Raw genomic sequence first — 23,498 nt, 5'->3', positions numbered from 1 at the left:
TAATTTTATATTTACATTTAGCCACCAAGTTTCAAACTTTTCAAATCTTCTAGAAAATAAATTTTGGCAGATCTCTTTTAGCAATTTTCTTAAAATCTATATTTTTGTAGTGCAACAGCTTAGAATTTTATAAAACAAATTCATAATCAAAATCGCTGTTGTTAGTTATCGAAAAACAACCAAGATGTGATTTTTGCGTAAATGTCAGTAAACCATACAAATTGCTATTATCCATCACAGTATGAATGTTTCTTTCATGCGAGAGTGTCCCTTTTTCGATTTCTATGGAACTGTCGTATGTCGAAATACTATCAGAATTTTGTCAAGCGAGCTTCTGATGTAAACAAAAAACACCCTGTCTGGTGACCCAAGCTTCAAAGCAGTGCTTCACTTCTAGCGCGGAATGTCCCCTCCTCCCTTTCCTACCTCCACGCTTTCTCCCCCCTCCCGATCTTTATCAGAAGTCGAGTAAAAAGATGTTTCTACATCTTGACACTCGAGAATAAAATACGATCTGTGTGTGTAAAAAGAAATTGAATATACATAAATTTACCATAAAGCAGAAGCAGTTAACAATTTTAAAATCTTGAATGCAATGAGGAAATTTATTTATCAAGATTTCATTTTTGATTAATGGAGAAGTTTATGATATACAAGTAAATGTACTGCCATTTTCAATTAAATGTTTTAGATAATCTTGATATATACTGGATGATTTTCCAGATCAAATTCCAACCTGGAGTTTTTATTCATTTCATTTACCTGAATTACAAAACGGAAACAAAACATTACAAAACGGAAAAGTACTTCTGATTCATTAAAATTTTTACCTTTGTGAATAGAAAAATACTGTTTACTTTCACTAATTTCTGATATCATTCACGTTAAACACGTTATCTGGCGAGAAAATGAGACAGACTCTTTTGGCGCAATCTGTGGCGAAATTTAAGACATGGGAAAAGCAAGGATCAAGTCTGCATTTAATGTGCCCGACGTTTAGAAAGTCAATGTTTTTAAAATTTCGCGCGATTCATCAGGCAGTATGCGCACTTCTGCGATTAACTCATATCTAAAATGTTTAGCTAGTTATAATCAGTGTGTTATTTCTCTTAGATTGCATTGTTTTCATAGATTATTAATTAGGAACAACATAATTGCACCACTTGGATGTAATTCGTCGCATCTTCGGTGGAAATCCGGAAAAGATGATTTGTCATCAGTTGTCATTCCAGTTCCTATAACTCCTGCCAATAATTTGGATGACATAAATCTTGGAGAGGCGCTGTCGAGAAAGATTAATAAAGGTATAATTTTCATTTTAGTAATTTCAAATTTATATTTGATGAAATATAAATTGCTGTACATGGTATTTTGAGAGTATGCACAGCTTAATAATATGTATACATATTTGCGAATTTTTCTTATTCGAAATGTATTTGTTTATTGAAACATTAGCTGAACATCAGAATATGGTAACAGGTGATTTTTCGATTATTTTTGATGACAGTCAAGATCACTAGTTGGGAGTTGGACCAGCCGGAATACAAATAGACGCCACTTAAAAGTGATCACATTTGTCCATGACTATTTTGATAATATTAAGCGATTAGGAAGATATATTTCGAAATATCCGCGCAATTTAAATAAATGTAACTAGAAACATATAAATACTTTAACAGCATTTTAATTAGGGAAAAAATAATAAATAATTGACTGTCTGGGATTGTTATGCAAAATTTCATTAATGAACTGCTCTTATCCGTAATGCTTCAGCAAAATATTTTATCCATGCTGTACCTTTATCTTAATATGATGTACGCTCAATTATCCAGGTGCTTATTATTCAGTTTGCAGATTATCCAAAGCGGTACACAAGCATACACACTCAATACTGTGCAATAGAGCAGTGCTCCGCAACACTGCTTATTATTCAGTTTGCAGATTATCCAAAGCGGTACACAAGCATACACACTCAATACTGTGCAATAGAGCAGTGTGCCGCGGCACACCGGTGTGCCATGAGTAGGATATAGGTGCGCCGCAATCAAATACATGTATTTGACAGTTTGCAATTTTTTTATCATGTATTTAATACACAATGACAATTTTTTTTCCTTAATAATGTCTATTTTAAATGTTTTTATATATTTCACTGTTGTGTGGTTGTGTGTGTGATTGTAAGTGTGTCAGCATTTGAATTTTTTTGGCACTTCCTTGATAACTCGGAACTCTTTGGTGTGCCACGAAATTCCAGAAAGATTTTTTGTGCTTCGCAGGTGAGAAAAAGTGGCGGAGCACTGCAATAGAGTGTGTAAAACAGTTGTAAGTTCGAGCATGCTGTAAAAAATCACTGAATTATGTGCTTAGATTTAATTTCAGCAATTATCGGGTATATTTCTGCAATTATCGGGTATTATTTCTGCAAACTGAATTCGTACTGCGTGTGCATATTCAAAGGCATGATCGATTGTATTATATGCCATATATGGTGTAGCAAAAGCTTGGTCAAAAGTAAAACCAGTAATGTTTTATCATACACAAAGTTCTTACTAACTTTGAAATTAGAGTTTTATCTAATCTTAAAGGAGAAGCAATAACTAAAGATATATGCCAAAGTATTGAAGATGTAAAATTCTTCGAAAATGTCGATTGGGTAAACATTGCTGAATGGTTTGATAATGATTTGACTGAGCTGGGATTTCAGTGCTTGTGTGATGTGGATATCATTTTAAATGTCGCAAGAACAGAAGAGACAAAGAGTGATACTGAAAATACAAATAAAGATGCTAACAATTACATTAGTCCCGAGGAACTGTTGAAACTATCCATTTTTATCAATCTAGGGGGATTCAAATACAATGATGAAATAGCACTTTGAAAAACATGCAGTGGAAGGCAATAAATATTTAATTGTTCTCCTAAACAAAGTAAAATTCCTGATTTTCTAAAGAAATAAATATGCATGGAAATTGTGAGTTTGGATTAGAAATAAACATGCATGGAAACTGGGAGTTTAGATTATCGATGACCTAGATTGTTTTTTTTTAATAACTGATTTAAAATTTCTAAAATTAATTAAAAATATTCTTGCACTTAAATATTATAGTAGCTACTTTAGTAGAAATCACCAAAGTTTCAAAATATACCTAACACACATAAAAATTATTCAGAAAACCGTGCGTATTCGGTTTTTAAAGTCGACATTTTCATATTATGTGTTTAATTAACTCCAAGTTTCATCTGCTTTATGAATAAACTGTCGCCTCCTTAAACTTGATTTTAAAATATGTGCTTGTGGGAGTTCCTTATGATAGAAGAAATTGCAGGGATAGAGTATTTTTTGTTAAAATCGCTAACAGAACAGTGCTTCAAATCATTTCTCGAAGTCATTGCTATGAGATTTGCACCACATCAAAATCAAAAACCTGTTTGTAATTAATTTTAATTACCCCTTTTTTAAATAAGTGCATAGTTGAAATATAAAATATTTATGTTGTGTATAATTTTTTACTATGAAAAGTAATTTTTTTTTTTTTTTTTTTTTTTTTTTTTGCCGTAAAATTCGCCAAACTATGCGAAGGTGATTGCCATAAAATGCAAGCACCAATATTCAGATGAGCCTTATGAACAATCATGCATGTACCATGACTGCCATATAGTGTATAATACTTGTACCATGTCCACAAAAGCACTTATACAGCCTTCATTGGTTAATCTTTAAATATGGTAACAGGTAGTTTGGCGACAGTTTGGTAAGGTGATAAAGGTTACTAGCTAGGACTTTAGCAGTGTACATGGATAAAGTCAAAAGTGTGCGCAGTGCCATTTTTGAGCAATTCTGGTATGTTTTTTTTAAGTGAAAATAGGTCAACGTGTACATGGATGATACTGTGTATGTACAATTCTTAAAAACGCGGTAAGCAGTGGGTGATTCTGCACTTTGTCCCAATTTCACACCAAATCTTCGTCATGATTAAGCACATTTGTTCCATAAAAGTTCTAGCATAAGCGTAATTCGGCTAGCAGATTGTTGGAAAAAAAAGGTTGATTAAAAAAAAAAAAAGTGCCTTTATTTCGTGAAAACAAAATGGCGTCCAAACAAAAACTAGCAGGTTGCTGTAGCATAGTTGGTCGTCAAATTTTCACCAAAAAATCGATAAGTTACCATAATCCAAAGATTAACCCCTTCATTTTTGCAACCGTTAGTTGTAGGTATGTACTTACAAAATTTTTTTTAAATGCTACAGGTATTCATGTTTTTACATTTTTTAAATTTTAAATAAATTAACTTTGAAATTTGAAAAAAAATTTGAAAATTTTTTATGTGGTCTTCCAGTCCTTATACTTGTATTTAAAAAAAATTTGTACTGTACTTCAGGTCAACTTAAGTTGAGAATACTGGATATAGTAGAAAGTGTATGCGTCCGCCGTAGAATATAGTTGTACCATTTCAAGAAGTAATATTGTAAAATTTACGCTGTGATATATGAATACTGTTGAATAAAGAGAACGGAAGGAAAAAAATGTGTGAAACGATAGATCACGTTGCGTCCAGCTTTTTGTTTAAGAATTTGCCATTATTGGCAAAACTGCAAATTCCAGCAACCCCGACCTCACCCCACTCTTGACGAGAAAAGCAATTAAGGTATTCATTCACTGACCGGGAGGAGAAAAAAGCAATTGTTATGGTATTCTGCTTCATCTTCGACATATGTGTATAATTTTCAACCTCATAAAGCTTGAAAACCTCATAAACCTGAATAAACAGTACTGCTAAGATTATCGTAATGAATGTTTTTGTCAGTTACGGGAGGGCATTTTCCTAATAATGTGAGAACGATATTGTTACTTGTTATAATCTTTGCAGGATTGATTATCTGAATTAAAAAAAAAGCCCTTTCCAATGCCACAAAAAAATACATCAACCGTTTTGAAGGCAAAAAAAAAAAAAAAAAAAAAAAAAAAAGGCAGACCTATAAACAGTTATAAATAACATTATAAATACAAGCTAACAAATTCCTTAGAAAATATAATATGGAAGTGTCGCTCCAGTAGCCGAGTGGTTAAATCGCTGAATCGTTTGAGCGCAAGCGAACAGGCTGTATTCATGGTCGGTTTTGGTGGTTTTCCTATGTGTAACGTGAATACGAGCTTGTTTCTTTTAGAAAGTCCTCCACGAAATGCATCTCACCCCTTAGTCGGATATCTCTTGTGTGCTTTGTTATATTCAAATCACCTAACCTAACCAATACGGATGTACTGATCAATTAAATTAACTGTGGTAGAAGGAACAAGGGTTTCTGTCTAAAGGAAGAGATGGCTTCGTGGGGAATTTATAAAGGACTTTTTTTATACAACACACTGAGGGACTCCTATGCAGTTCAGAGCTTACAAAAGTCATTACAAACGAACTCTCTGCATACTACCAATGTTTCACGGCTTAAGCAACTCTATCATTAATGCGCTTGACTTACAGATGATTCCATCTAAGGAAAGGAATAACCAGATTTTTTTCATATGATATGCTTGTTGTTTTTATGCCTCAAAGGAAATGTATGGCTTTTGCCTAACTTATACAGTCAAACACGATACAGTCTGCTTTTTATAAATTGAGAGATGTAAAAGCAATATATTCCTTTGCACGAAGCAAAAGACCCACCTTTCACGCCCCGTCACACATAGACGTTTCATTCAACAAAGGATAAAAACTCTAATTTTAAAATACAAGCAAACTGTCATTTAACACGGTAAATGTTTTAAAAGCAATAAATGTCATTCTTAAGAATTTATTTTTTAAAATACTTTTTTAGTTCTTATAAATATTTGTGCTTTGTTGTAACTAATATAAGACATTTCTAATGTTATAATTTTAATTGATTAGTGGAATTAATTGGTATAAGATCATTTGATTCTTAATTTTCAAGTTTGTTTCACAATTTTAAAGCTTTAATATTTTTCTAATAACTTGAAATTTTTAATGGTGGGCTCTGTAGTAGACCACAATCTGAAGTTCTCAATTTCCAGTCTTTTTATTCATTTTGTTTTTGATTTTAAATAGTAATTAGAAAGATAGGATAAAACATACTGTAGGAGGGTGATTTTCTGAGACTGACTGGAAATGTGTGTTTCTTAGGAAGACAATTAATACAGGATATAATTTTCATAATGTCTGCTATAAAATATTGTCAGAGTTTTTTAAACAATCGCAAATTAAAATCAAATTAACATCTTTAAAAAATAAAAATAAAAATTTTCTCCTTGTTCACTGTTTTGGTAGCAACAAGCCTCATAAACTCTTAAAAATTAAGAGAAAATAACGTACTACAAGATTTTCCAAATTTATATATTTTACTTTTAACTAAATGAACGGTCTTGAGGAAAAAATTTGACCCGAACTGCAAGGAATACATTGTTAGCTCTTCCGGTTTCAAGTTTTAAAGAACATCAAATTAGTATTTGTCACATGTGAAATATTTCACATAAATTAAGACAATTAATAACATGCCCTACATTTTACACTATGATGAACTATCAATTTCAGCTGCAGCTTTATTGCATAAAAAGATTGTTATTTAAATACGTTGGATTTGGCAAGAAGTCGCCAAATGTGTAGCAAATTGGAGGAAATGAATCTCCGCGGGCAGTTTGCTGAGTATGCAAATACAAGCAACCAAACTTGAAGAACAGGGTGAAAAGCTGTGAAAAGGTCGTTCTAGCCTTGTACGTGTTCTCAGGTTAGTTTGTCGTGAAGTATAGTTTACATAGCTAAAAATAAAAAATCGGTTTATAAAAGTTTTCTGATGCTAAGAGATTAAGTAATAAGCATTTTATGCAGATTATTGTGAAAAGTATTGATCAATATAATTTTTTGTTCAAAGTATTCATGGAGTTATGTAAAATTTGGATACTCTTCTATGCTTGCGTATATTTAAAATATAAAATATCTATATTTCAAGTAATACATTAACAATAGCCCTTTGACTCCTGTTTTGAATCCCCTCTTCATTCTAAAAAAAATAGTTGTTGACTAATGCTCACTTGTCTGACCTATAGTCAGCCCAAGCCCACGAAATTCCTATTGGCAAAGAGTGCAAGATATGCTTGTTGTTGGTAACAGCCTTAAGCACCTTCCAGGTGACACTGCGTGTTAGCTGAGTTACACCCCCAATTTTGATGAAAAGCACCCCAGGGAGGAACAGGTCTGAGGGTCTCCCTTTCCTCCTTACTAACCACCAACTTCTCGAGAGGACGTTTGGCTCGCCGCATATTTAGAGTGCCCCCATACTGTGCAGATATTATAGGTAAAAGTATATTTTGGGGTACCCCTTGGCGAAACTTAGGCAATTTTTGGCGGTACATGGATATCGAGTTTGTGCAATTCTTTGATTTATTTCGGCTTGCATATCGGCGATTTTTGCCACAAAGCCAAAATAACACGACAAAGAATTGCACAAACTCAATATCCACTTAAAAAAAGCTTCACTTAAAAAAACATCCCAGACCTAGTTTCTCTTAAAAAAAATCCCAGAATTGCACAAAAATGGCATTGCACACTTTCTTGACTTTATCCATGTACACATCGGTACACAAACTGGCCTTTGTGCACTTGCTTTGTCCATCTATGCATCGAACTATATTCACTTAAAAAGTCAAAGGAGCAGCCAACAAAAAAATGTATAATCTGAATAAAGTACATTTTAAACCAAACAATGAAATGACATAAAAAAGGAAATTCATCTTAGCAGTACACAAAGGAAATATCCACTTACCGTATTTAAGAATTTACACGTCTTCAGTCAAACAAAATTCCTTAACAGCATCCAAACTATCTGAACTAGAATCTGTATACTGGTGTCGCCACATAAATTCACAAAATAAGAGTAAAATATATCCTCCATTTGAAAATATCCGGTGTTCGATCATACGCATTTCCTTCCTCCACTTCCTTCCACACTTAATAATGGCTACTAAATGAACATTAATTTACACACAAATCAATTAATGCTTTTTCCCCTTTCCTTCCAAATCCTACAGAAACTTCAAATTAATCTTACCACATTTAGGCAATTTACCATGTAAATCACAAAATAACAACGTTCTAATCCATCACACACAAGCCCTTACCCAAAATCTGACACACACTTTCCAAATTTTTTCCCATGATCCAAATTCACTGCAACCAGTTATGTCCTAATAGGGTTTCCATAGTATTCAACTACTCAGGTTGTCATTAACAAAACAATAACTTGGCGATAAATGAAACGGCAATTTCGCGATATTACAAGGTGTATCCTAAAGTCAACTCTAACTGACATTATATATATATACATTTACAAACATCCATGCCTTCTCCGTGATTCGAGCCTAGTCCCTTCGGCCCGGCAGTCAGTGACGCTAACCACTATACCGGTTGAGCGGCTTCTAAAAAAAATAGTAAAGTAATATAGAAGGGGTGATCAAATGAAAAGGTATGAAACAACATAAAAATGTAACAGTTAAATATTTGCATATTCTACCATGGGAGAACGTAGCAAGACATCTCGGGATGCGCTTTTAGTCTCTCACTTGGATCGGAGCACGCGCGGGCGCCCGCATGTGCAGAAGAGAGCAGATGCTCTTATCAAAAGTGCCGTCCAAATGATGTGGCAGTCCGTATGAGAATAGGATGGCGTTCGCGTTTCAAAATTCGATGACTGAGGAGCAGCGTGGTGTTATACGATTTCTGGCAGCGGAAGGTGAGAAACCGGCAGCTATTCATCGCCAGATGGTAACAGTATATGGGGAGAAACGTGTCTCTGACAAGTCTGTCAGAAAATGGAGTGCCCGTTTTCGTGCAGGCCATGAGAGTGTGGGTGATGACCCGAGACCAGGCCAGGCGAACACTGTCATCACGAGCGATCTTATCGACAAGGTGGAGGACCGGCATGTTACATTGCAAATGTGGATGTGAGCTATGGAACTGTGTGGACAACTGTTCACGACAGGTTGCGATATCGGAAGGTGTGTGTCGCTTGGGTTCCGAAGCAGCTCACTGACCAGCAAAAGGAACTGCGTATGGGGCACTGCAACATCTGTATCGGTATTAGGAAGACCCTGCTTTCATGGAATGGATCATCACAAATGATGAGGCCTGGTGCCATCACTACGAGCCAGAGACAAAGCGGGACAGCAGGCAGTGGAAGCATGTGTCGTCACCTTCCCCTAAAAAGTTCAAAGCCGTGCCGTCAGCAGGCAAGGTGTTGCTCACCGTCTTTTTCGACGTTCGAGGTCCGCTACTTGTGGAATTCCTCAAGTACAGAAAAACCATTAACTCTGATGTGTACTGTGAGACACTCCGACGCCTACGCAGGTTTATCAAGAACAAAAGACCGGGGCTGCTCACGGAGGGTGGGGTTCTGCTCCATGATAACGCGCGTTCCCACGTCTCCAGAGTCACACACATGGAACTGGCCAAGTTCAAGTGGGAGACGTTGGACCATCTGCCCTACAGTCCGGACATGTTGCCCTGCGATTTCCATGTGTTTGGTACACTGAAGAAACAACTGAAAGGGAAGTGCTTCGACTCGGATGACGTACTCAAGGAAGCTGTGAAGAACTGGGTCTCGTCACGGCCACAGGAATTCTGGGAACAAGGAATCCTGCGGCATGTTCATCAGTGGGATCTTTGTGTTCAGGCCTATGGTGTATATTTTGAATAAAGTCTACATTTGTACCCACCGTGTCGTTTTGTACCTTTTCATTTGATCACCCCTTGTAATCTTTATTTCCTGTAATTCTGAAGAAAGATCTGCCATCTAATCCCTGTTGTGCAGTTATTCCTAGAATGTGAGGAAATCTTAACCCAGCATCCGGATATTAATTTGCTATCTGGAATGTAGTTTATTATAAAAGGTCTTTGCTGTGCAGTCTTGCTCTTTTTTGTTTTGACTCTTCTTCCTGGCCACTCTTTGGTTTGCTCTTTGGCTCTCTTTGGTTTGCTTTGTCTCGCCGTTATCTAAAATGTGCTACGCTGTATAAAATTGTGGGGTACATATTGCATTGCATCCATGATCAATAATTAGTTCATTGTCCAACAATAAAAATTATGTTCAATTTGGCCACATCTACAAGTCTCTTTCATTATGAATCATTCAAACTATGCAAGGGGGGAAAAATCTGCTCAAATCTGTTAAGCTATCACCCAGTTATTAAGATCATTGCAGGTATTATTATTATTATTATAATAGTTTAGCCCAGCCGGATCATTTTCCTGTGCTTCAAAACTCTAGTGGAAAAATTAATATGCTTGATTTTGTAACCCTCAAGATATTTACATGGTTTTGTTATTCTATGTGCGAATCTTTCTAAAACAAGTGTTTTTCAACCTCATTGCAGTGCCTGCATAATTAATCAACCATCGCTTCAATGGTTGTGAAACAGAATTCAAGAGGAAAAAAAAAAAAAAAAGGCAACCTAGTACCAGTTGTTCAAAAGTAATCCAATATGTGTTTATAACTAAATGATTTAAGAGTCTTTTCAACTGTACCAATGTTCTAAATTATTCCAATGCTTTGAAGGTCAATGTATGTCAAGTGTGGATGTGGAAAAATGTTTTCCTTTTGCTTTCCCTAGTCACAATGATATTTTCAATAATTAATTTATCAATTGGTCGTATTCTAAAATTTTAACATGTTATTTTATCACTATATATTGAGTTTTTTTTTTTTTTTTTTTTTTTTTTTGTAGCATTGTTTGATGAAAATACAAAATTAAAATTTTATGGTATTAAATGATTTAACATTTCATAATTATTTGTGATAAAATTAAATAAGGAGTTTTAAGATATTTAAACTCATTGTAGGGAAGAATATCAAGATAAATAATTATTTTTTGAATTTCTATTAAAAATTTTGATTGTTGATAAGCATTTTTAAATGAATGTAATTTTAAAGAATTGGTACAGAATATAATAAACAGATAATGTTTTTTGAGTATTACTATAGCAAATATTTAGTGTTTTGATATAGAATAGTGTAATAATGTATAAGAATAAGAATATGAGTGATTTAAGAAACTGAAAAATTATAAGTAGTATGGAATTATATTAACTAATTTTAAAATTTATGGATGATTATATGTTAAGATAAACTTTGAAGGCTCCCACTTATTAATTTTTTCACATATAATCATTATTTTTATTATTTTTAATATAATAATAAGCATGGTTATTTTTTTAATGGAATGTTATATGTTAGTTAAAAAAGGCTAGTTTGAAATATATCTTGACATATTACATTTTATCCTGTTGCATACTCCATAATATACATTCAGTATGTATATTCATGGAAGATATGTGACAGCGCATTGCCAGATGCTAGCAATGATTCTATCGCTGCAGTAAGCACTATAAAAAGAATGGGCTATGATTCCTCAAGAGCTCTTCAGTTACATCATATTAAGCATGAAAATATGATGGACATCTGCACTGCAGTTGGTTGATTATATACACTGGTGTGCAAAACTTAAGCAACAATGCAAATTTTAATCAGATAACCAGGCAGTTGCAGAAAAGGGGTTCTTGCTATCAGTACAATGAATACGCAATTCAGTAGAAAGGTTATGCATATGCAAATGTCAGGGAAAAAATGTCACAGGCTATGTGATCGTACGCAAAATGCGTGCGGTTGACGTGCTTCACTCGAGACTACCATAAAAGTAAGGACGAAGATGCAATTAAAGACATTCGCTGCAAGTACAAGTGAAATCTTTCATGAAATATGGCTAGAAGAAGTCATCTGGATGACTTCACGGGTGGAAGAATGATCGGAAAGCTGGAGAAGGAGTGCAGTGTGACCAGTGTGGCTGAAGATTTCAACAGATTAAGTCAACAAAAGTGTCATTTCGCGGGCTTGGAAAGCTTTCCAAACCATATGTACAGCTATTAGAAAGGTTGGTGGGGGGCCGCTCCAGGACAACAACTGCAGCAAATAACCGATATATCATCTTACACACGAAAAGAGCCCAAAACCAGTCAGCAAGTTCCACAGCTCAGCAACTGTGTACAGCAACTGGCGACAATTGTCGTGATTTACTGTGTCCAGACACCTTCACAAAGACGGCCTTTTCACCCGCCGTCCTGAACGCTGCATCCCTTTGAAAGTTGGTCATCGGCGCCACCGTTTAGAGTGGTGCAAAGAGCGCAAAAGCTAAGCATCTCATCAATGGAGTCGTGTCTTCCTTACGGATAAGAGTCGTTTTAGTGCCCCAAGCGATTCTCAACGCCAACTTATTTGGAGAGAGGTAAGGACACAGTTTAATCTCAGTAACATCACGGAAAGAGACCATTATGGTGTCCTGGAGATCTCGTCTGGGGAGGCATTATGCTGAATGGGCGAACAGAGCTCCACGTTTTCGACAGAAGTTGTGTAACCAGAAATAGCTATTGTCAGGAGGTGATCCTTCCCTATGTGTGTCTGTTCCGAGGTGCAATTGGACCAGACTTCGTTTTTATGGATGACAATGCATGGCCAAACCAGACTCCTGCTGTTCAGAAGCTACTGAAAAGGGAAGATATCACTCGAATAGATTGGCCAGCGTACTTCTCTGATTTAAATCCCATAGAACATGTATGGGATGCTTTGGGGAGACGCCTTGAAGCACGATTACATTCTTCGGCGAACACCCAACAACTGAAACATATGCTGATTGAGGAATGGGCACTCTCACCTCAAGATCTGTTGGACAATCTGGTGCTGAATGTGGGGAGACGGTGAGAAGCAACCGTTGCAGTAAGGGGAGGGCATATCTGATACTAAGGAACATCTGCTTCTTGTTCTTCCTCTTATACAGACAATCATGTGTAACAATACTGTGAGTTCAATAATGCCTGTTTTTGTTTAATTCCATACTGTATGCATTGCAATCATTTTTGTGCAATTATGCTTTTGTCATCGTTTAAATACAAAATGCTGTCTCTTATTTCTGAATTTCATGTCTCTCAGATGATATCTCGTGGATTTAGGTCAAAAAGAACACCTGTTGCTTAAGTTTTGCACACCAGTGTACTTTATGGAATACAGTCAAAAGTCGTTAATCCGGACTCGTCGGGACTTCGGCGATTCCGGATTATCGATTTTTCCGGATTATAGATCATCAGTTTAAATCGGGTAAAATGGCATGCAGAAATTCTAAAATTAAAAATATGAAACCGTAATTTACGAAATAAAGAACAATTATGATCTAAAGGGTATCAAAATTTACAAAAAAAGCTTAATATTTATTTGTTTACTTTATTAAACATTTCTTTCAATGTAAGTTGTTTAAGTTGCTTCGTTTTTTATGTGATAATACATTCTCTTTAATTCTATAAACAGACATAATTTCTTGTTCAGTTACAAAGTTCCGCTGTTCAAGTCCTATAATTGCTGTGTCGAGAATACGGACTAATTTGTCAATCGAAATTATTTCGTTTTCAATAACCTCAGTCACTTTCTTCGCTATCGGAAGCAAATTATAATGACGAGGCATTTGATTTAAATCATATCAAAGACGGAGTACATCGAGATGAAATACTACATTGAGTAAGCAATTATAAGCCAAATAAAATAAAAACATCTGCCCTTAAGATAAGGATAGTGCTGACAGATCAACTTCCAATTCATTGTGCACCGCACCGTAGCGGCGTTAAAGATAAACAAAGTTTAGATAAACAAACGTTAAAGTTTAGATAAACAAAGGATATGCCTTTATCCATTTTTTGCAGCAATTCCACTTTTTGTTTAATGGACTCCGAAAGATACTTTCGCTTTGTATATCCTTTACATATTAGTAAATATATATCGGAAATTCTATTTGACATAATCGAAAGTTCAAGCTTACTTTTATAAAATTGCTCTAACAGTCTGCAAAAATTAATAAGCCGGATCCAATTCGAAGATTAAGGAACAACGCAATCTGCAACATTAACTGAAATAGATAATTTTAGCTTAGCTTATCCCATCCGTTATACATTAAACGCGCATTCGTAAACGTATTTTGCGCATGCGCACACGCAAATTCGCAGCGGTAAAGGTCTTACGCGCATGTGTCAACGCGATGCATGCGCAGAAAGTTTGTAGCTTTGAGGTCCGGATTATAGATCATTCCGGATTATGGGTGTCCGAATTAACGACTTTTGACTGTACTTTTTTTTCCTTGATTGTTGCCCATCATATGGAAAAATGTTTTTTGAATGGTATAGATTCCTTTCTCAGGTAGTGTTGTACCTTTCACATAAACTTATTTACTTATTTTTATTGATGTTGTGATGTACCATATGAAACACTTCTGCACAGTGTCCTTTTGAAAACTTGTAGTATCCGTAGTTTTTGCACACTAGTGTATACATTTGTATGATATTTTAAAATTGCTGTGAATTTGTTTTTATGAATTGACAAAATTGAAATAATGTTTTCAGTGTTATATATTTCTCACATCTTGGTATGCATTTTTATCATTGATGAAAAAGTTTTGTAAAAGCTGTAGTATGACCTTTTTTATTGATAATTTTTTCCATTATAATTTTTTAAGATAATTCCCCCCAAAATTATTTAAAAAGTGTGCTAAAGTTTTAAAACTTTGTTGTTTGCCATTTTGTTCATTTTTCCTTAAATGGTAAAGATGTAAACATTTGTGGTGAACTTATAAATGCTCATCATAATGCAGTATAAAAGGCAAACTGGAGTATTGACAATGTGATTTAATGACAAACTGTTAATTCTTGAAGCATATTATTACATGTAGTATACTGTTTATATAGTTATCGTGTTCGTTGTAGTTAAAAAGGAAAAAGTGCGTCATGGTACTTACCTATTACCCCGCTGACCATGAAAGTTGAGTACCAAAGCTCCACCAACCGTTCTTGTGGAATTCTGAAATAACTGGCTCCTCTTTATTTAATCAACTATCAACCCACTTTTTTTTTTTTTTTTTTTTTTGCTTTTTCTTTGATTTCTACTATTTTGTTAGGCTCTTTAATTTTACTGGAAGCTCTGTTTAGAACAAATTTCCAACAAGTAATTTTTCCAGTCGTACTGTTTTGTTGGCCATATGCAGCTGACCATATTGTGTCTTTTAACACATATGTTTTTTGATGGTAGAATCCCATAACTTTGAAAATAATTCATTGTTGTGTGCTGTTCTGTAGGAGGTAGGTCTCAAATTTTAATCCATTTTTAAAATAGAAGGGAAAAAATACAGCAATAACAGCTAATTTTTGTCATTTTTCATTAAAACAAAATGTGGCTTATTTAGAATCACTCAGGGTTACATGAAATGAAAGATGTTATGAATGCATTATTTCATCACAGTTATTCATAAAACCTGGCTAACATTTTGACGGTCAACGAGATAATATATTAAATGCCTCATCTTTCAAATGTACTTTACTCATTACTTCGCTTTTACTTTCAAATGTTGCACCATTTCCTCGTGTTCAAATTTTGGTGTTCTGACTGAAAATTTTTAATGGTGGTTAGGATAGCAGTTCTGTTTGATTTCTAACATGATTGAATCTGTCTCTTAAAGTACAAAAAGGATGAAATATAAAAATTCAGAATAAATGTAGGAGAGAGGAAAAATTTACAATAGATGTAGTTTAATAATAACAGTACCATAGATTGTTAGCAGGCATAGCATAATGTTATGACCATTTTCACATTGTTTTTCCCATGGTAAATTACATGTTGCCAACAGAATGATGGCAAATGGTACAACTGATACCAAACGGAATATCCTCGCTGATAACCTTTTATGCCTCATTTTCAAAACAAGTCACAACTATTTCTTATCAGATTGATTGTTTCTTTCAATACTGGCATACAATTACATAGAATTTTTTCCAGATAGTTCAATTTTATGCCTTAAGGCCATTCGAGGTAATTAAGTCAATTAGGACTGCTCACTCGAAGGCAAAAATATAGAAAAGGCAAAGTCAAGGGTTAAATTCATCAATTCTGATAAGAATGCACTAGAGAAGTAAAGCACTGCAGTTTTACATAATTTCTGAGTAAGCTATTCGTACGAATTGAAATAATTCTTTCATTTAAACCTGTATTCCAAATTAAGATTTAACTTGAAATTAATGTGGATAATTACTGAGAGTAATAGATTTTTGTAGCGTAGTTTACGTGAGATGAGATCACTTGGAGTCATGTGATGTGAACCGGTGAATCAGGATGTTGAACCATAAAAGCATAGTAAATTCTCAAATTAATGTCTTTTTACAAATTTATTTATTGGCTTTATACAAAATTTTAAACTATATTAAAATGTTTATCTCTTCAAAATAAAAAATTCTTAAGAACTAACATTTGTTAAAATTTTTTATGTGTATACTGTATGTTGTCGTCAATAAAGTCTGATTGGCAAGATTTGCGCCGCCAGAACGGAAAAGTACCGAAATAACATACATTATGAACTTAAAAATTTTCATTTTCGGATGACATGATAAGTTTATCATATTCATTTTCTGTTACATCTTCAGGCACATGATCGAGTCCTGCTTCATCTTCATTTTCAGTGTTACTTTGATCCATCAATAAATAATTACCTATTCCATTTAGATTGTTAGATGCATATATTTTTAAGCCCTTTTTGAATTATATCAGTTTTAATTTCATTCCATGCATTTATTATCCATTCACATACTATTTCTAGACTGGCATTGATGCATTTGGCCTCATTTTATAAATGATTTACTTTCTAACATCGACATATTTAACTGTTGTTTTAAAATTTCTCTGAATAGTTTATTGATACATGCATTTAAATGAACTAATGGCATTAATCTGCCTGGAATCACTACCATGTCTGTAATACCCTCTTTCAACAATTTCTTCTTATTATCTGTTAAATGGGATCTGAAAATGTACCATGGAAAGGAAATATCTGACTCCACCGAATTTATTCAAGTCAGAAATATGTTCTTATCCCAAATTAATCCCCTTTTTCTCGAAAGCCTAAAATAACATTCTTATGTGCATCTGCATTTAATACAATTTCTTTGCAGAATTATTTACTCCCTCAAGCATTCCCTCCATACACATATTGTTCTTATTGTTTGTGAATTCAGTATATCATTTTTCGAATGCCTGGGAAAAATCTTCGAGGGAATAACTTCACAAGATAAGAGCATCACATGTGTATCTTTCAGGTTTCGTTATAAAGAGAAGGGTACACATTATACGGCGAATATACCTAAAAATTAAAACATGCAGTTTGAAATTATAGGTGTGCATTATACACCGGTGCACATTATACATTGGAACATATGCTACTTTCACTAAGGTAATAAATTTATCAGTTATTTTAAGCTGTCCCTTCATGTAGAAATGAACAAATTAAATATTTTCTAGAAATGCTTGCATGTTTTTGTACAGTTGGCATCAATGTGAATTTATTATATACAGTGGATGCTTGTTAATTTGAACTTAAATATTCTCAGAAAAAGAATTCGAATTATCCAATGTTAAGAGAAAAAGTAACTTTAAAAGTGTATCAGTGAAGAAAAAAAAATTTCCTAGTATATCCTAATGCTGAAAATATATTATGCTATATTATCTAAAATTAAACATATTAAAAAGCAGTAAAGACTTATCTTAATTATAAAATGAAGCAGAAGGTTATGCAGTAGAAAGTAAACTTTAATTAAAAATATGAATTACATTTTATGGGAAAAACTGATTACAAGCAGTGAAATCAGTGCATGTTTTCATTTACATTAGAATTTACATTACACACAATTTGATAAGAAATATTGTATCCTTAATTTAAATCGAGAATACCATTCATCACTGCATTTAAAATCTTCAGTGCCCATTCTACTCACCAATTCATCAGCCTTCACCTGTAATAGAGGTATATTTATAGGAAAATTTCGAGGTCTAACCTTCTGGAATCATAGCAGTAGAGCTTTTTCTAGGATTCATTTCTCATGCATTTCCTTCCTTTAGCAAATTTAGAATTTTCCCATGAATCTAAAAGAAATTCCTTGTTTTTCTAATAAGTTGACAAAATATTTTTTTTAATTCCATAGTCAGCCGTTTTACATTCGCCATTCTCTAGTTTCATTAAAATTTTAAACTTTGTCTCCAAAGTTAGAATTTTGTTTTTTCCACGTGTTGTTATATTGAATTTTTACATCTTCACACCACACACTGAGGAAGAAAAAGTAGAGCACATTAACTTCTCTGCAGTGCAGGCTCAGCTGACGCATCTATATAGAATAAAGATCGGATTATCTGAAATTCTTAGAAATTTAATAACAAACAAACGATTCTCCTTATACCCATTCATAAAGGGTTCTGAATGAATCCAAGGAAACAGGTTAGGCCAGGGAGTTTTGTCCATTAAGCATTGATAAGAGGTGGACAGTAGGACAATAGCTACTAATGTTTAGTGCAAATGCTATAGTCTAGGAAGGTAGGCATATGTCTCTTTACACAGAAAAGAAATACATATGATGTTGACACAAAAATAATAAATACAGCATGGATTTTCTCCGTTAAATGAGGAAAAAGAATTTTTTTGTCAAATCTGTTGTTCGAATTAACTGAAATGATGAAAATTTAGTCTGACTTAATGAGATGTTTTTAACATTAATTCCAATACAAGTTTCTGCGGCCTTTTGGATTAGTTTGAATTAACTGAAGGTTTGAATTATCCAAACTCGAATTAATGAGTATCTACTGTATTAAAGGTATATTATATTTGTATTTGTAGTGGTCTTTTTATGTTGGAATCTCTGTTCAGAATCTACTCTTTTTCCCCCTTGCAACATTATGTGTTTCCCCCAAACTATGAAATTTAAATGTTTTAATGAATTATTAAAGTTTCTGTTTTAAAATATCTTTTGTTTTCATATTTTGTAATATCTATTAACTATATTTACAGATGATATTTTAAAGTTAATAAACCAATTCTACAAGCAGCCTGAAGTAAAAATACAGTCTGCTGAAAATGGACTTGATTGTAAGACTTTTTTTTTTTTTTTTTCATATTTAATGATTTTTGTGTTTTTATTTATTTTCATACATACTGGGGCTGGCCTAGTTGATTTTAAGCTAATGATATGATTTCTTGAGTTTTGCAATTGACATTCTACTATGTTACTTTATTTTTCCCATGCACTTGATGACAGTGCCATCCTTAAGAAAAAAACGTTGTTCATGCTAATGAAGAGATTGGGAGCCCTGAAAATGTCCTATTAAAATTATGGAAAGATTATTATTATTATTATGGAAAGATTATATCATAGAAATGCTTTGCTCCCTTATTTAAATGTTAACAATAACTACTAATATAGAAGTAAAGATAGGATTATTTGTAGCAGATATTCAACAGAAGTTAAAATATATGTATAAGAACCTCACATCTTTCTGCTTAAAATCTCTGTTCTCTATTATGTTTTACAATCGGCTAAAATAAAGGTTTAAAAAAAATACTGCAGTTAAATAGTATTTTTATGATACTTGCTATCGTTGTTGAGTAGAATGGGTCTCCTCCCTATAATTGACCTTGAAGAAGTTAGCATACGTGCACACAAGAGTTTTTAGAATGGAGTGCATGGTAGCATAAAATGTAGACTCTACTTAGAAGACGAAGTAGTAAATACTCGTTATGTCTTTGAGCAATAAATACTGCAGAAACTAAATTAAACAGATGCACGCACTATGTACTCACAATTCACCACCACGTGTGGCTAACTAAACTAACAAAAAATAAAAATGTAAAATGCGCATTAAATTAAGATAGCTAATGACTGGCTCTTTAGCTTAATTAAATGCTAAATTGGCTGCACAGAGCGAAGCCGAGCCTAGAAATGTCAGTATAAACTGAAAAGTGTCTAACACCGACTGGAGAGCTAAATTCAAACACGCAGCATAAACTCCAAACTCACTCCGCTACTATTCCTTTCAAACTCTTGAAACACATACTGCTTAAATACTGCTTCTGAAACACATTTACATTAGCATAGTACGTCTGTTAAAATTTACATTCTGACAGAAAACTGAAATCAGGAGGGAAAGGAAAGTAAAAGTAATAATAATTGGCTAGAATTAGAATAAAATAAAGTCTACAGTATTTCCTGCGAACATTTAAATATTTGAAAATTGAGGTCTTTAAACTACCTTGTAGTGTCATTAGGTTAATTGGAAGCAGAAGATGAAAAATATGATGAAAAATATTCGGCAGGAATCGAACCATGGACCTCTGGAATACCGGCCCAGCGTGCTACCGTTACATCACGAAGGCACGCTAGGAAAGTGGGAGAAATACCTTCCATACTCCCCTTTTTAAAGGGCGACTAGGGTTTTAAGGGACCTAGTCGCCAAATCCTGGGTGCGGAGAATCATCATCCACAACCCTTTTAGTTCGAGTGCCACTTGTAGAGTCATTAGGTTAATTGGAAGCAGAAAAGATGAAAAATATGCAACCGCCTTCCGTGAATCGAACCACGGACCTCTGGAATACCGGCCCAGCGTGCTACCGTTACACCACGAAGGCATGCTAGGAAAGTGGGAGAAATACCTTATAACCTGTTCGAAAAATTTAAATTCTAACTTAAACTTGAAGAGCCAGCCTTACAGTATAATGCTACTTAAATGCTTTAAATCTGAAATTTAACAATACAAATTCAAGGAACTTAAGTTGTCATCTTAACTAACATTTTTGAGTCTCATGTCCTTCGACTGGATCTGGAAGGAAACTAATATTAGTGGAAATTCTAGATAATAAACGCATTTCACTAGACTAGAAAATGAACTTCATTTTCACTTTCAAAAGTTTAATTTTCCACCTCCTAGCTCTCCAGCATATGCGTGTACTGAAATTTTTAAATACAAGTGGGGTGTTTAAATAACAACTTCTGCTTCTGACCGATAGCCTACATGTTAATCCCAATATTCAAATTCATCCTAGTGTATTTCTTTAACATGCATTAACTTTGTGTTTAGCTGAAGAGCCTAACTATCATTTAACATATCTAAAATAGCTTTTAATTTTTCCTCCTCCTAGCTTTTATATTTTGCTAAATTTCAAGTTTCAATTTCTGAATATAGTTACAGCTAGTTTTACAAAGTTTCACATGCTTTGCATTCAGAAACACACATTTATATTAAACGCAATTGGAAAACACTATATTTCCAGTTTCTTACATCCAAATTAAGCAAAGTTGCTAGAAATAAATCATTTTATCTTGCTAAATTGTATAAAAGGTCTCTCTACCGAATGCCGTAATTCTTGGTACAAACGAAAAGTTCTGTTGTGAAACTGATTAGCTGTATCTAACAGATATTAAAAACAAATCTCTTCATTTTGATGTACGAGACACAGATGGTGTTGGCTGTCATTGAAGTAGGAAGAAAAAAAGGGTTTTCCCCTTTCGACCTCGTGACGTGAACTGATTAAGTGTGTAATAACTTTCGGGGCCAGAAAAATTTCCCGACAATTGTTAAAAAATGTATATATTTTGTAGTATAGAGAGAATATAATTAAATAAATCAACATATTAGAGTTTTTATTACAGATTCAACATCACACTACCCAGGTAAGTGAGCAAGTTTTGTCTTTAGTTTTTCTGGATTGCTCGGTATCTGGGATGAGTGAAGGAAGTATTTTTATTTTAATGATATTTAATGATAAGACTATGTTTTAGTAATAACAAAAAGTGGTGTCCCGTGCCAGGACTCTAAGAAATAAACTTTAAAAAAAATTATTTTAATGGTTATAGATAGTTTTTGATGTATTAAAGTATAATTAAGTTTAAATTCGAAACTATTTTTTGTAAAGCAGTTTGTTTTATTTTGAAAGTTAACTATGGAAGCTTTAAAGGCTCTGAAACTTAAACGGGCAGGTTTACGCACTACTTTTGCAAAAACTGCTAATATTTTAAAAACGGAATTAGTAAAAGAAGATTTTTCTGTAGATTTAGTACAAGATAAACTTACTAAACTACAAAATGTATATTCAGATATAAAAAATGTAGATGATAAAATTCTTGATTTGTTAGCTGAAGACGGGAAAACTTTAGAGGATGATGTTACTAAAGAAATCGAAAGTCGCGAGGTGTATTCTGATGATTTCATAACACTAACTCGGCAAATTAATGAAAAATTGCAATTTTCAGATGAAATCAATTTAGAAACAAGATCAAATGATGGTGCTGGTACTTGTTGTAGTAAGATTAAACAGTATAGACTTCCGAAAATCGAACTTAAGAAGTTTGATGGGGGATTGATAAATTGGTTACCGTTTTGGTCGCAGTTTGAGAAAATTCACACTGACCCTGATTTATATGAAAGTGACAAATTTTCCTATTTGATTCAGTGTATGAAGCCCGGATCACGTGCTAAAGAATTCATTGAAAGCTATCCGGTGACTTCGGAAAATTATGATAAAGCTGTTTTAGCTTTGAAGGAACGTTTTGGGAAACCTGAATTATTAGTAGAAGTGTATGTTAGGGAACTAATTAAAGTAATTGTTTCTAATGTGAAGGCAGATCAAAAGGATAAATTACCTCTTGATAAACTGTATGATAAAATTGAAGCTCAGTTGAGAGCCTTAGAGTCTTTAGGTCTTAAATCGAGCGAAAACACATCGTGGTTATTTCCGATGGTGGAATCGTGTCTCACAGAGGATGTTTTAAAGGCGTGGCAAAGGAGTTCGCTCTTTAACCAGCCTGAAGGAACTGATCTTTCTCGCCTTACCAACTTAATGAAATTTTTAAAGTCTGAAGTGGAGGGTGAGGAGAGATTAAAATTGGCGCGTAATGGACTCGATGGTGTTAGTCGTAAAGAAGGATATCATGATAAAGCAAAGAGGGAAACAAAAGGTAAATTTAAGAAACAGGGAAATGTTACCACTGCCACAGGTTTTCTTACAACCAGAGAACATGCATGTATTTTTTGTGGTAAAATGCATGATAGTAAAAATTGTTACGATGCACGTTCATTATCCCTTAATGAAAGGATTTCTAAAGTTAAGGAGAAAAAATGCTGTTTAAAATGCTTGGAACCAAATCATATGGCAAAGTTCTGTAAACAGTTTGTTAGGTGTTTTGCTTGTGGTAAATCACACTCAGTTATTTTGTGTCCGGACATTAATAATGAAACTGAACTTCCTACAGAAAAATCAGAAATAGACAACATACATATGGCTACAGCCAGGCAAACGTGTACCGCTGACGTAGCTTTAATGACTTTACGCGTAAGAGTAGCTGGTGTCAAAAAGCATAAAGATGTTAGAGTACTCTTAGATTGTGGTTCCCAGAAATCGTATATTTTGAAGTCATTAGCCACTGAATTGGGGTTACCAATTATTTCCAAAGAAAATGTTGCTCTTACTTTATTTGGAGGTGCCAGAACAGAGGCAAAGATGCATAACAAATATTTGGTAAAATTATGTTCAGCCAGTCCACGTAAGTATTCAGATCTAGAATTTGAATTTTTAGATCAAGACATAATATGTGGGGATATACCTCG

At 33.9% G+C, this 23,498-nt stretch overlaps 1 protein-coding gene across 3 annotated transcripts in view; it reads left to right on the top strand.

Annotated features, from left to right (window-relative positions):
* The first annotated feature begins 520 nt into the window (after window positions 1-520).
* Suv3 (Suv3 RNA helicase) overlaps window positions 521-23,498 on the top strand; it is a 142,693-nt gene continuing 119,715 nt past the window's right edge. Inside the window, exons 1-2 of one of the 3 annotated variants that reach the window (XM_035363099.2) lie at window positions 521-1,304; window positions 18,910-18,987. In XM_035363099.2, the coding sequence (XP_035218990.2) occupies window positions 1,043-1,304; window positions 18,910-18,987 (340 nt within the window). In that variant the 5' untranslated portion in view covers window positions 521-1,042. The remainder of the gene's footprint in view (window positions 1,305-18,909; window positions 18,988-23,498) is intronic. The other 2 variants (XM_035363091.2, XM_035363109.2) reach the window with 2 other exon arrangements.

Source organism: Stegodyphus dumicola, chromosome 4 (genome assembly GCF_044657685.1).
Source record: "Stegodyphus dumicola isolate Sdum_Otavi_A_Nest chromosome 4, ASM4465768v1".
NCBI classification, from domain to species: domain Eukaryota; kingdom Metazoa; phylum Arthropoda; class Arachnida; order Araneae; family Eresidae; genus Stegodyphus; species Stegodyphus dumicola.
The sequence above is the reverse complement of the archived record's forward strand: the minus strand, read 5'-3'. Positions and strand labels throughout refer to the sequence as shown.